The following is a 13,016-nucleotide window of genomic DNA, read 5'->3' on the forward strand; positions in this document are numbered from 1 at the left end:
GGTTGTGGGATCTTGTTCTGTGTGAAGTTTGTTGTGTGTACCGTAGGACGTCACGTACCGTTAATTTGTTATTTTGTCGTGGTGTTTATTCAGTATATAAATAAACATGAATGCTTATCACGCTGCGCCTTGGTCCTTCTCGTTCGTCAACGATCGTGACAGAGATATAAGTATGGGATTATGATACAATCACTTACACACATAGTCACTAGTCAGACACTCCCATGGATTAAGATGTGATAGCTAGTGTGCTGTAAATCAACACACAAGGCTGACGAACCACAGATCTAGGATCAGATTAGTGTAACCCCAATCCTAAACCTAACCATTTGGGGGATAGAAAAGAATCTGACCCTGGATCTGTGGTTAGGGACAAGTTCCAGTTCCACCTACTCTTAAATCGACACATAATTCTCTGCATTCTCTAGCAGTATACTGGAATGAAACTTCTGAGAGCTCTTGACTTCCTCTCTGGCAAAAGGAAAACTCCTCCATAAATTACAACCAACCCCCCCACGCACACACACACACACACTAAAGCAGGCAGGCAAACACACACACCAGCACTGAACATCTGCTAAAATGTGCATCGTCCAATATTAGTTCTCAGATAGTCTGCTTCCTCATTTGAGGTAATTAGTACCACAGAGATATCTGGGCCACATGCAAACCCCCTTCACACACACACACACACACACACAGGTATCATATAACATACGTGTTTGACTGTACTGTTTGTGAACTGAGCACACAGTGGTAAATCATACAGAGACACACACGTATTGTATTCAATAAGGAGGCTCCCCAGTCCCTCCTACTTATCCCTCCGTTTACCAGCAGCACGTACTTCAACCTTTCTCCCCAGACCTCTCTCTGAGGACGGCCTCCACTACCTCCTCCTCCTTTCACACACCGCCGCTCTTACAAATGAGCAGCCGACTACCTGTTTGAAAGCAGGCAGAGAGGCATGCATGCTCAGGCTCACAGGATGTAGGTCATTCTCACATCCAGAGCCGTAGCAGATAGAGCTTTTCTACGCCGCGCATTCGCCTCGCCAGCTCTCTCTCTCTATCCATCCTATGGCTTGGAGTGGAGGGGGGAGGAGAGTGGAGGGGGGAGGAGAGTGGATGTCAAATCCCAGCTGATTCATAGAGCTAAGCAGCTTTACCATTCAGATTTTTTCCCTCCTCTCTCTTTCTCTTCTCTCCTTCCATTGTCAACAGCTATTGACTTTTCTTGTTTTCTCTCTCTGTAAAGACTAAGTGACAGAGATACCATAGACCATTAAGTCAGGATGGGATGGTGTCGACTCTCGGTGGCTTCTTATCACGGACGAGCAGCCAATCAGAGCCAAACGCAGATGGGTGACAGAGGATCTCATAAGTGTGTGATAATTTCCTCTCATGGCCGAGTCTCTGACTGACTTCTACAGTGAAACAGAGTGGGGGGAAGCACTCTGATTGTACAAAACATTAGGAACACCTTCCTAATATTGAGTTGCACCCCCTTTTGCCCTTAGAACAGCCTCAATTCATTGGGGCATGGACTCTACAAGGTGTTGAAAGCGTTCCACAAGGATGCTGGCCGCTGTTGATTCCAATACTTCCCACAGTTATGTCAAGTTGGATGAATGGGAAACCCAGCAGCGTTGCCGTTCTTGACACACTCAAACCGGTGCGCCTGGCACCTACTACCGTACCCTGTTCAAAGGCACTGAAATGTGTCTTGCGCATTCACCCTCTGAATGGCACACATACACCACCCATGTCTCATCCATCTTTAACATGTCTTCTCCCCTTCATCTACACTGATTGAAGTGGATTTACAAAAATGGGGTGCAACTCAATATTAGGAAGGTGTTCATAATGATTTGTACACTCAGTGAAGCGAGAGGGGAGAAACAAAGAAATGGAGTAGATACAGAGAGAAGGGAGAAAAGAGAGAGCATGACAAAGCGAGAGAGAGGAGATATATATATATTACAGACAGATAGAGAGAGAGATAGCAAGAGGGGGACAGAGAGAGATCAATAAAAAACAGACGATAGATACCACTACCACAAGACAGCCAAGCTCAGAGCGAGAGAGAGAGAGAGAGAGAGAGAGAGAAGAGCGATAGAAGAGAGAGAATATAGAAAGAGAAGAGAGAAAGAAGAGAGAGAGAAGATAGAGAGAGAAGGGAGAGAGAAGAGAGAGAATATATAGAGAGAAGAGAGAGAGAAGATAGAGAGAGAAGAGAGAGAAAGAAGAGAGAGAGAGAGAGAAGAGAGAAGAGAGAGAAGATAGAGAGAGAGAGAAGAGAGAGAGAAGAGAGAGAAGAGAGAGAAGAGAGAGAGAAGAGAGAGAAGATAGAGAGAGAGAGAGAAGAGATAAAGAGAGAGAGAAGAGAGAGAGAAGAGATAGAAAGGAGAGAGAGAAGAGAGCGAGAGAAGAGAGAGAAGAGAGAGAGAAAGAAGAGAGAGAGAAAAGAGAGGAGAGAAGAGATAGAGAGAGAGGAGAGACGATATATATAGAGAGAGAGAGAGAGAGAGAGAAGAGAGAGGAGAGAGAAGAGAGAGAGAGAAGAGAGAGAGAGAAAGAGAAGATAAAAGAAGAGAAGAGAGAGAGCGTTCTCTTCTCAGTGTTACTCTGGCTCTTTAACCAGGCCCATAAAGCCAGTATTTGTAGAGCAGATCGCCCCCCCAGGCAACCTATGTCTCTAGAGCGCCACGTCACCTACTTTCCCTCAAAAAACCCACTCACCCAAAAGAAAGGGACAAATTGTCTGGGATTGATGGCTGCTGTGTTCAGTGACAATCCCCCTGCTGTGTGTATGCATGTGGAAACACTGGGTAATCTGATATCATCATTGTGGATGAACTGCTACTTTAGGCTATACACCGTCAGCCTGAGTATCTAATGCATTATACATGAACGATATGTGTGTGTGTTTGTGCTTGTGTTCATCCCTCTCTTCCACCTCCCGTCTGACTCCCTTCCTCCTCTCCTCTCCCTCTCCTCCCTACCATGACCAGCCACATCAATGTGACCTCCAAGGGTCAACGAGGGCACAGAGGTGAGAGGTCAGACACCCCTGTCTAGCCAGAGTCAAAGTGCTACTGCTACTGAACGGTCACTTAAGGAACTCACTGTTGCAGTGTAATCAATTATACTGACCAGTGGCCACACGCCACACACCATGGGAGACTTCCTACTTCACTTAGTCTTAGACTGAAAATAATCACTTATTATACACACTCAGGGATGAGCACTAATTTGAGCTCATGCAACTCCAAATCTAATGTGAATTATGCATTGATGCCAAGAGGATATTTGAGTGGAAAGTTTTAATTCTTCAATATTTCAGGCCCTAAGTGAACACAACACCTTAAATTGAACCAGGAAGTCCTCTTGAACTGAAATAAAGGATCTATTTTCCAAGAGACATGTTGTCCAAAGTTTCACAGTGTTATCAAGTCTTTCTAATAATCTGTAAAGGAGCTCTGAGCCCTTCTTAACAAAGTGTCTCGCAGTAGTGCTGATCTAGGATCAGGTCCTTCCTGTCCATATAATCTTATTCATTATAATCTAAACGGGATAACTGATTCTAGACCAGCAGTGCTACTCTGATCCTAGATCAGCACTGCTACTTGTGAGTACTTGCCTGGTTCTGATGTGCACCATGATATTAAGATCTTATGACTTATTCAATTTGACATTTTAGTTATTTAGCAGACGCTCTTATCCAGAGCAACTTACAGTTAATGTATTCATCTTAAGGAATGCTAGGTGAGACAACCACATCACAGTCATGGTAAGTACACGTTTTGAGATCATGTAACACTTAGATTGCACACAGGTGGACTTTATTTAACTAATTATGTGCCTTCTGAAGGTAATTGGTTGCACCAGATCTTATTTAGGGGCTTCATAGCAAAGGGGTTGAATACATATGCACACACCACTTTTCCGTTATTTATTTTTTAGAATTCTTTTGAAACAAGTAATTTTTTTCATTTCACTTCACCAATTTGGACTATTTTGTGTATGTCCATTACATGAAATCCAAATAAAAATCAATTTAAATTACAGGTTGTAATGCAACAAAATAGGAAAAACGCCAAGGGGTATGAATACTTTTGCAAGGCACTGTATATATATAAATATATATATAGTTTTTTTTATATATATACATTTACACACAAAAAATTCAACCTGTTTTCGCTTTGTCATTATGGGTTATTGTGTGTAGATTGCTGTAGATTTTTGTATTTTTTTTAATCCATTTTAGGATAAGGCTGTAACGTAACAAAATGTGGAAAAAGTCAAGGGGTCTGAATATTTTCCGAAGGCACTGTATTTTTTCAGTATAGGATTGTAGTTGGAAATGTGTAGCCAAACATCCTACAAAAGGTCAATTGATGTTTATCATGTAGCCTTGAGCCAATTGAAGAGCGCTTCTTAACGTTTGTCCAATCAGATGTCTAGGTTAATATCTACTTAGGTCGCACATGAATTTAAGTCGATTCCCCCAGTTGAATTTAAATTTGACGCTGTAGCGACCAGCGAATGTCATATGTTCTTGCCTTTAGAATATGCACTTTAAACGTATCAACATTAGAACCGATCAATTAAGAAATGTCTTTGAGTGGGGAGCAGACAGAATTCCTTGTTATTTTGTGCGTCTTGGCTGCAGCCCTCGTGCAAACTTACCGTAAGTCTTCATTCAATATTTTTCAATATTGCTCTTTGCATTTCGATATTCATAAAGTAGCCAAATTATGTTTAACGTAGGTTGTTCATTCATTGCAACCAAGAAACTACATAAATGTGCAAGCAGACATGGATCAGAGCGCTATAACCTGCTGTGGATTGTGGCACGGTTTGATTTACATGTAATGTCAGACAGCTATAATTCGTAGGAGTAGTAGCAGAAAACCCCCAGAGTGAACATTTTGTATGGTGCGTAGGCTATATTGCCAGACACTTCTTTTTTTTTTTGGTGACGCAGATAAAAAAATTCATACACAATCATATTTACCGCCGTATTTGCTTCCCGATATTTTTTTTATTCTGTATTCCAATCAGTATTTCTATACAGTGTGAAAGTCAGTATAATGGATTGATAAAATACAGATTGACATTGTAACTATTTGAACATGCACTCCAAGGTAAACATTGCCTGGTAATAGGCCTACTGTATGCAATGCTCAATATACCTATTCTTCAATCCATACAATTCATTCAGCTGAATACACAGACAAGACACTCTTGCTTAGCTTATATCTATGGAGGACTAAAAGTGCCACAATTAAATAAATAAATACACCATTAAATAATTACTTAAATGTGTCATTAATTAATTAAAATTAGAATTAAATACATAAATGTGTTATTAATTAATTCAAATACCGATTCATTTTATGTAAAATACATATATAATAATTTCACTATTTACATTTACATTTCATGGTCCTGCGTTGGAGTGCTTCCTGAATTACTTAAAACTGTCAAACTGACCCATCAAAAGTTGGTAGGCGGAACCTAACGCCTGATTGGTTACCCTCTGCATCAAGCCAAGACAAATCAATTCCGGATAATGTCAGCAGGTCCTGCTTCTACATCCTCTGCTAAGTTTAAAATGTCTCTAACCAACTCCCTGGAAAGTTCACGGAGATCCTCCATTGTCTCTATCCAGGTTGGCCTACTCTACTTCAGACCAAAGCAATGGATCAGACTAGATTCGCGTTAGCCCCGCCCACTGACTTTGATGGGTCAGTTTGACAGTTTTAAGTAATTCATGAATCACTGCAATGCAGGATCATGAAATGTAAATGTAAATAGTGAAATAATTATATATGTATTTTACATAAAATGAATCGGTATTTGAATTAATTAATGATACATTTAATTACACATTTATGTATTTAATTCTAATTTTAATTAATTAATGACACATTTAAGTAATTATTTAATGGTGTATTTATTTATTTAATTGTGGCACTTTTAGTCCTCCATATATATCCACCACCTATGAGTGTTCTTCTAATATTATGTAAGGTGTGTTATTCATCCCTGTGGTAGAGATCCAAGAGGCCACTGTGTACTGGGATGCTGCCCAGAAGAGTGTGATTCTGAAGGAGGGTGTGTTGGAGAAAGAAGGGGGTGCCTATGGCTATTACAATGATACTCTCCTCCTGACGGGCTGGGGGGTACTGGAGATTCGGGCAGGGTATGGGGAGACCCCCGAGAGTGATGAGACCACTTCCTTCTTGGCTGGGTATCTGGAAGGGTTCCTCACCGCAGAGTGAGTGCTTTCACTGCTTTGTTACAAATGACACTGATGTTCGTTTTATCTTTATTTAGCGCTGTTCATGCCTATACATTCATTATAGACATCATCAGTATTGAGAGTGAGAATCCTTTAGGAAATGTTGAGGAAATTTTGACTCTGGCTTTCTCTCTCCATCAGGCAGATGTTTAGCCACTATGCCAACATATATCCTCAGATGATTAAAGACGAGAAGATTCTGGACCCCTTGAAAGATTTCATGATGTAAGATTCCCGTTTATTCTATAGACCAGCGGTTCTCAACCTTTTCCTTTCTGGGGACTACCAAATCACTATCGAAAGCTCGAGGACCACCATTCGCGGAATCACAGATTTTATTTTTACATCAAATATCTTGACGGTCAAATGTAGTCAATTTTAGCAGTGAATGTAACAAATTAAAGGCCTATAATTATTATAATATCTGAATACCTGAGTCGGTCCACAGTAAACAGGACTACTGGACCAGAGAGCAGGTGAAGTTGAGGAGAAACACTGACCCCTTGTGGCTGCATACAGGACTGATCCTGGCTCAACTGGATGGGCTACAGGCTGGAGCTGCATACTGGGCTAAGAGCAGGCAGAGAGAGGTGTGTGGGAGTGAGAGAAAGGTGTGGGGAAAGGTGTGTTTTGAAGATTATTTTCTGTATGGGAGCATCAGATTTTCCTCCAACCTAATGGAATCTGTAGATTCACAAACCCCTAATTGCAAACCAAAAACAGTTCCCAGTCCTTTATGCAAATCCCAACTGACCCCTTTCTTCCCCCTCTTTACGTCCTAGCCTCTGTCCATGTTTGCGCTGCAGTTTCTGAATGAAGTTGGAGACCTGCTGGACCTGATTCCAGCGCTGACGCCACGCTTCAACTCCTCCCGAGGCCCTGTGCCAGTCATGGGCCACTGCTCAGCTCTCATAAAGGTCAGAGGTCAAGTGAATTTGGCTGGGATGAGGTCTGGTCGTTTGTTTAGCTCATGATTGGTGGTGTTTATAGTTTATTTATACCTGACTTGCATATCATCCCCATGAGTGGAGTTATACAATGCGATTTCCATAATCTACAAAAGATATTCAGCCACTGTTAAAGCGTATTGGTTTATAATGATATAGATACCTTTTTTATTGAGCTTACATTTTTCTACAGGAGTGGATTCATACCTTTCTCAGATCCAGTTTTCTCTTCAGTTCATGCATGAGGTAGTGGTGACGGTACACTTTTTCCTCAACCACAAAAGCCTGTGATGTAACACCATGTGTTTGGTGTCTTTATCCTGTTCTCTGTGTAGGTTCTGCCAGGCTTTGAGAACCTGCTGTTAGCCCACTCCAGCTGGTTCAGCTACGCTTCCACCATGCGCATCTACAAACACTGGGACTTCAGGCTGGCCGACACACACACCGCCACGGGCAAGATGTCCTTCAGCAGCTACCCTGGTACAAGAACGATTGAATTTGATTGATATAGCGCTTTATATTGAACCCTTGACTGGGAACACATTCTCATTTACAGCAACGCCCCGGGGAATAGTAACAGGGGAGAGGAGTGAATGAGCCAATTGGAAGCTGGGGATGATTAGGTGGCGATGATGGTATGAGGGACAGATTTGGAAGCCTGGTTCCTCATTTTCAAGTCAAGGGGATTAAGTGATGTTATTGAAGATTTGCCATTTTCCCTATCAAACAATATATTGTGGCTTAAAAGTGCTATTTTTAGAGTTAAGCAGGGAATATTATCTCACTCTCAGTGCAGAAACCCACTACATTAAAAACTACTAAAATACACTCAGGGATCTAGGATTTGAATTTATCTAGCCCTTCTTCTGTGTACAAGCTTACCACAGTCTCTCGGGACTGAAATCGACTACATTATAATGACATTTTTAATTACCCTGTGGTGCTAGGAATGTTACACCTCACATATGTCCTTACCCTTAGCCCGGCTTCTTTTTTTCTCTACACTATGGTGCAAGGGATGCTATACTACTCCCACATCCCACTCCAAGCCCCCACATGTCCTCTCCGCTCCTTCACCCCTCAATGTCCTCCTCTCCTTTCCTAACCAGACATGCACTGATCTCCCCCTCTCTCCTCTCCCCTCTTTCCTGCCAGGCTTCCTGACATCCTTGGATGACTTCTACCTGCTGGGCAGTGGGCTGCTGATGACTCAGACCACCAACAGTGTCTTCAACACCTCTCTGTTCACCCTGGTCACCCCCCACAGCCTGCTGGCCTGGCAGAGGGTGCGGCTGGCACACGCCCTGGCACGCACCGGGGAGCAGTGGGCACACATCTTCTCTAAGTACAACTCCGGTAATGCCTGGGGTGTGGAGGATGTTTCTGGGATTGGGTTTTGTGATTTGTGTAATAACCTGTACTTGCATGAATAACCTATGAGCTTTTGTTTAGGTGTGGTGAGGTGTGAGGAATCGACTTTGTGATTTGTGTGCTACTGTACTTGTTAATGATTGCAGGATTACATGTTTTCTGTGCAGTAACACTAGGTAGTTTATGTTGAATTGATTGTTGCATAGTATGATAAATGGCATAGTATGTTACACACCATGTGATGTATCGCCTTAGGCCCTGACCACAGATGATGGAACCGTCCTGTTCTCTAAGGGTGTACTGTAGTCTGTCTTTGTTAATAGAGCCATTGCAGCAGGAGATGACAACTTGTTGCTTAGGAGGAACAGTACAGCTTGTTCTCACTGAGGGGACTGACTGGCCATAGCCTCTGTGTCTCTGGAACCTACAGTAACCAGAAAGTGACACCTGATACGTGCCCATTATGATGGTATACATGCGAACTCTGCTCACCAGTTCCATATTCAAATACCCTATTTTTCCGGGTATCTGCATGTTCCAGTGTAGTGCATGGGTTCACCACAGTCCCAAGCCATGACATACTGCATATCAGGAGGAGACTTGTTTCTCCTGTCTTTTCAAGGACCTGTAATAACCAGTAGATAATCAACAACAAACCAAGTTAACCACCACTAATAACACAACTACATTTCCCCTCCCCCCTCCTCAGGAACCTATAACAGCCAGTACATGGTGCTGGATCTGAGCAGGGTGTCGTTGGGGAGGAGTATAAGGGATGGGGCCCTGACTGTGGTGGAGCAGATACCAGGACTGGTGCTACACTCTGACCAGACACAGGCCCTGCGACAGGGTAAGGGACAGTCTCATTTCAGTCTGTTGATATAACGCTAAACTGGTGGATATACATGGGTTATATGCCATCCTAATTAACACTCTAGGATTAATAAAGTCTTATTGGATTGAACTTCATATGCTTCCCCCAAATGTAATGAATTGATTGACAAGCTGATATGTTGCTACATTTATTTTCAAAGCCTGGGGGAGAAGGATAAATGTATTGTTTGTATAATGTGATTAAATGGCAGCTGTACTAGCCATGATTATTATCTATATGTGTATATTGTAAAATAAAATTGTGTTTTACTACCAATATGTGCATGACACTTAAAGGCCCAGTGCAGGCAAAAATGAGATTTTCCTGTGTTTTATATATTACATTTACATTTATATATTTCCACACTAAGAGGTTGGAATAATACTGTGTAATTGTGGAAATTATGATAATGCCCTTTTTTAGTGTAAGAGACATCACCACGCGGTAAAACCTCTCTGCCAATAACAGCTAGTTTTCCGTTTTCCCCTCCCCAATCCGACCACTCCCGGACAGTCGTAGCAAATTTCTTGCTTGAGAAATTGCTCTTGCTAAGAAGCTATTTTTATTTTTGACCATTTTGATTGAAAACAATTACAGTAAGGTACCTAATTGTTACCCAGAAAGGATTTGATATTAAGGTAAAAACAGCTGCATTGGGCCTTTTTAAATAAAATATATCAATCAAGGAATCATGTTGGTTGTTTGGGTCTCTCAGCATCTGATGTCTTCACCCTTCATACATTATTCTTGTCTTTCTCCTGGTCCCTCCGGCAGGCTACTGGCCATCCTACAACGTGCCCTTCCATGCAGACATCTACAACCTGAGTGGCTACGGGGTCATGTGGAGGAAGCATGGAGAGGACTTCTCCTACGACCTCTGTGCCAGAGCCAAGATCTTCCGCAGGGATCAGGCCAGGGTTACAGACCTCGCCTCCCTCAAGCACATCATGAGATACAACAGTGAGTGCTGCAGTATGATTTTATCAGGAATGGGTTGGTAACTGTAGTCCTTTTATAATTAGGCAGATGCAGGCAACGCCAGGCCTGGAGGACCGCTGGCCCTGCAGTGTCTGTAATCTTTTTTGCTATAGCCATAATCGGGCTGGAAAGAATCGGGCCTTTCATTCCGGGCTGCTCAAGCTATCCCTATAAATAGAATGAGAATTCAGTCGGAGATTAAATTATTCAACCCCACAAGGAGGATAGATCATCTTGCTGTGTGGGTCTACTAGATTGTCACGCCTGCTGTTCCAACCTCTGAACTCAGTGCTTTTGAACTGTGTCTCCAGACTACAGGAAAGACCCTTACGCCAAGGGCCATCCCTGTAAAACCATCTGCTGTCGCAACGACCTGAGGCTGAAGAAACCACGTCCAGGAGGCTGCTATGACACCAAGGTCAGGGTTCAATTACCACCATGTCCAGGCATTCTCACTCATAAAATAACAATATCAAAGGGAACATGATGGCACAATTTATACTCCTACAGTACATCATAATACTAAAATAACATTCAGGTAAAACAAAGGGCCATTTTTTATTATCATTCTCTCTCTCTCCTTCTCCCTCTCTCCCTCTCCTAGGTGACGGACTTCCATCTGGCCCATCAGTTAGCAGCGGAGGCAGTGAACGGTCCCACCACTCAGGGGGGCCTGCTTCCGTTCTCCTGGAGCCACTTCAACAGCACAGCCCACAAGGGTCTGCCGCAGTCATACAACTTCAGCTTCATCACCATGAAGCCAACCCTGTCACTATACCAGCCCTGAGAGGGGTCTGGGGGTCAGGGTTGTGTTCATTAGGGCATGCAACAAAATTGTATTTTTTTTGCAATGGAAGATGAAAATAAATGTTTCTTATTGGACAAGTCCAGGTAGTCCCTCTCTATTTAATTCAGTTTTCTTCCATTTGGTGCATAATGAAAATGACCCATGGGACTGAAAGCACAGAGGGAGTAGGGGAAGAGGTAGCCACTAGACGCTGATCTAAGGTCTGTTTTGTGGTTTTTGTTGTTAGCGAAACGGTTAGATGCACTGAATATAGTGTATCTTTTTTATGTGATTGTTACTTTTGTATAATGTGTGTTCATTTGTGTGGTGTATATTCCTCTGAGTTAATGACTGAGCAGGCAGAGGTCATTACATGATTCTATGTTTACAGTGCAGTCCAGTGAACTGTGTCAGTCGGGGCTGGGGAACATGTAGCCTGCAGGCCAATATTGACATTTACACACAATGATACCAGCTCAGACTTTTCATTTTTATGCCACAGTTTGGATCCCTGGTCTTGACTTGAACCAGAAGTGATGACCGGATGCCAATAATCAGGGAATTAGTTGTCTGTACAACATTCTCAGGTTTGTGTGTTTTTTCTGAATCCACCATATTGATACTCCCCCGAAGAAAGTCCTCCATAGGAATGAATGGAATTCCACAGTACAATTAAATGTTTCAATGACAAAATGACATGTCTTTAGTGGGGACAGTAACATTAGTACTCTCAAAAAATTATACTGAAATAGTTTAATTTTTTATTTTAATGTTTAGCTCACATAATATAATTTAAAGGTATGCATTAAGGTGTCTGTAATAGAATAAACGTGGCAAAAATGATTGTAGACATTTAATAAATGCATTTCTATAGCTTCCAAAATATGTTTTTACCATAGAGTACCACAGTATGAGTCATAATACCCATAAAACCTAGCGTTTTTCCACCATTCAGTTTTTCCATAGGGGATTTTAGAAAAACTTCAAATAAGGGCTGTGTTTCGTGTAGGCTTACCCTGGCGTTACGTTAAAATAACCGTGTAAATCTCTCTAGGACAAGGTGACTTTTATCAATATATTCGCCTGTATTTACCCCCCCCCCCCCCCAAAAAAAAAATGAAATACTAATTAGCTGCTAATGTGGCTATCATAAAGAACTACAAATGCCATGATGATCTGGGCGAGACTGCTAAATTGAGGCAAAGGTAAGAATCTCTGGATTAACTATCTAATGTTAGTTAAATGTAGTAATTAATAAATTGGCTACATTTATTTAAATGGACAATTCTGTGAATTGTCTTGTGCAAGTTTTTTATTGACACAATACCTTTTAGCAAAGGTGTCAGCGAGAGATGACGTGCAGGAGCTTGCAGGGATTTGTAGTTTTGCATGATCAAGTTGTGGAGGATGAGTCCGGATACCAAGATGATGAGGTAACATTAACCTGGCTAGCTAGCTAACTCTTTTAGCACACTAAACCCAGAGGCACAACATCGCGAGACTTGCGAAACAGGCCGGGTTTGAGAAGTCAAGGAGTGAAGTGAAAAATTCTTCCATAGTTAATTTTCTCGACATCTAAAGGCACAACGTTAATTTGTGCCAATGTCAAGTAGTTGAACATGGTATTACTCCACCTTCGTGATAGTGACAAACTGACACGTTTTCATTTTCGTCAAAAACAACATATCGAAGGAGTGCCTTTGATTTTGACGGCCTGCACATGCGCAGTTTAACGCGAGACGACCGTTCG

The 13,016-nt window shown here is 42.1% G+C and overlaps 1 protein-coding gene across 1 annotated transcript; it reads left to right on the top strand.

Annotated features, from left to right (window-relative positions):
• Positions 1–4,616: 4,616 nt before the first annotated feature.
• LOC311123780 (phospholipase B-like 1) lies at positions 4,617–11,266 on the top strand (the record flags this gene model as incomplete). Its single annotated transcript, XM_084198012.1, has 11 exons — positions 4,617–4,692; positions 6,063–6,285; positions 6,451–6,534; positions 6,758–6,899; positions 7,092–7,226; positions 7,592–7,736; positions 8,412–8,612; positions 9,337–9,477; positions 10,276–10,461; positions 10,791–10,897; positions 11,084–11,266. 11 exons carry the CDS (start codon positions 4,617–4,619, stop codon positions 11,264–11,266), a joined length of 1,623 nt encoding a protein of 540 aa, XP_084054138.1.
• Between the last annotated feature and the right edge of the window lie 1,750 nt (positions 11,267–13,016).

This window comes from Coregonus lavaretus (assembly GCF_964263955.1).
Source record: "Coregonus lavaretus genome assembly, contig: HAP1_SCAFFOLD_2012, whole genome shotgun sequence".
In the NCBI taxonomy this organism is placed as follows: Eukaryota; Metazoa; Chordata; class Actinopteri; order Salmoniformes; family Salmonidae; genus Coregonus; species Coregonus lavaretus.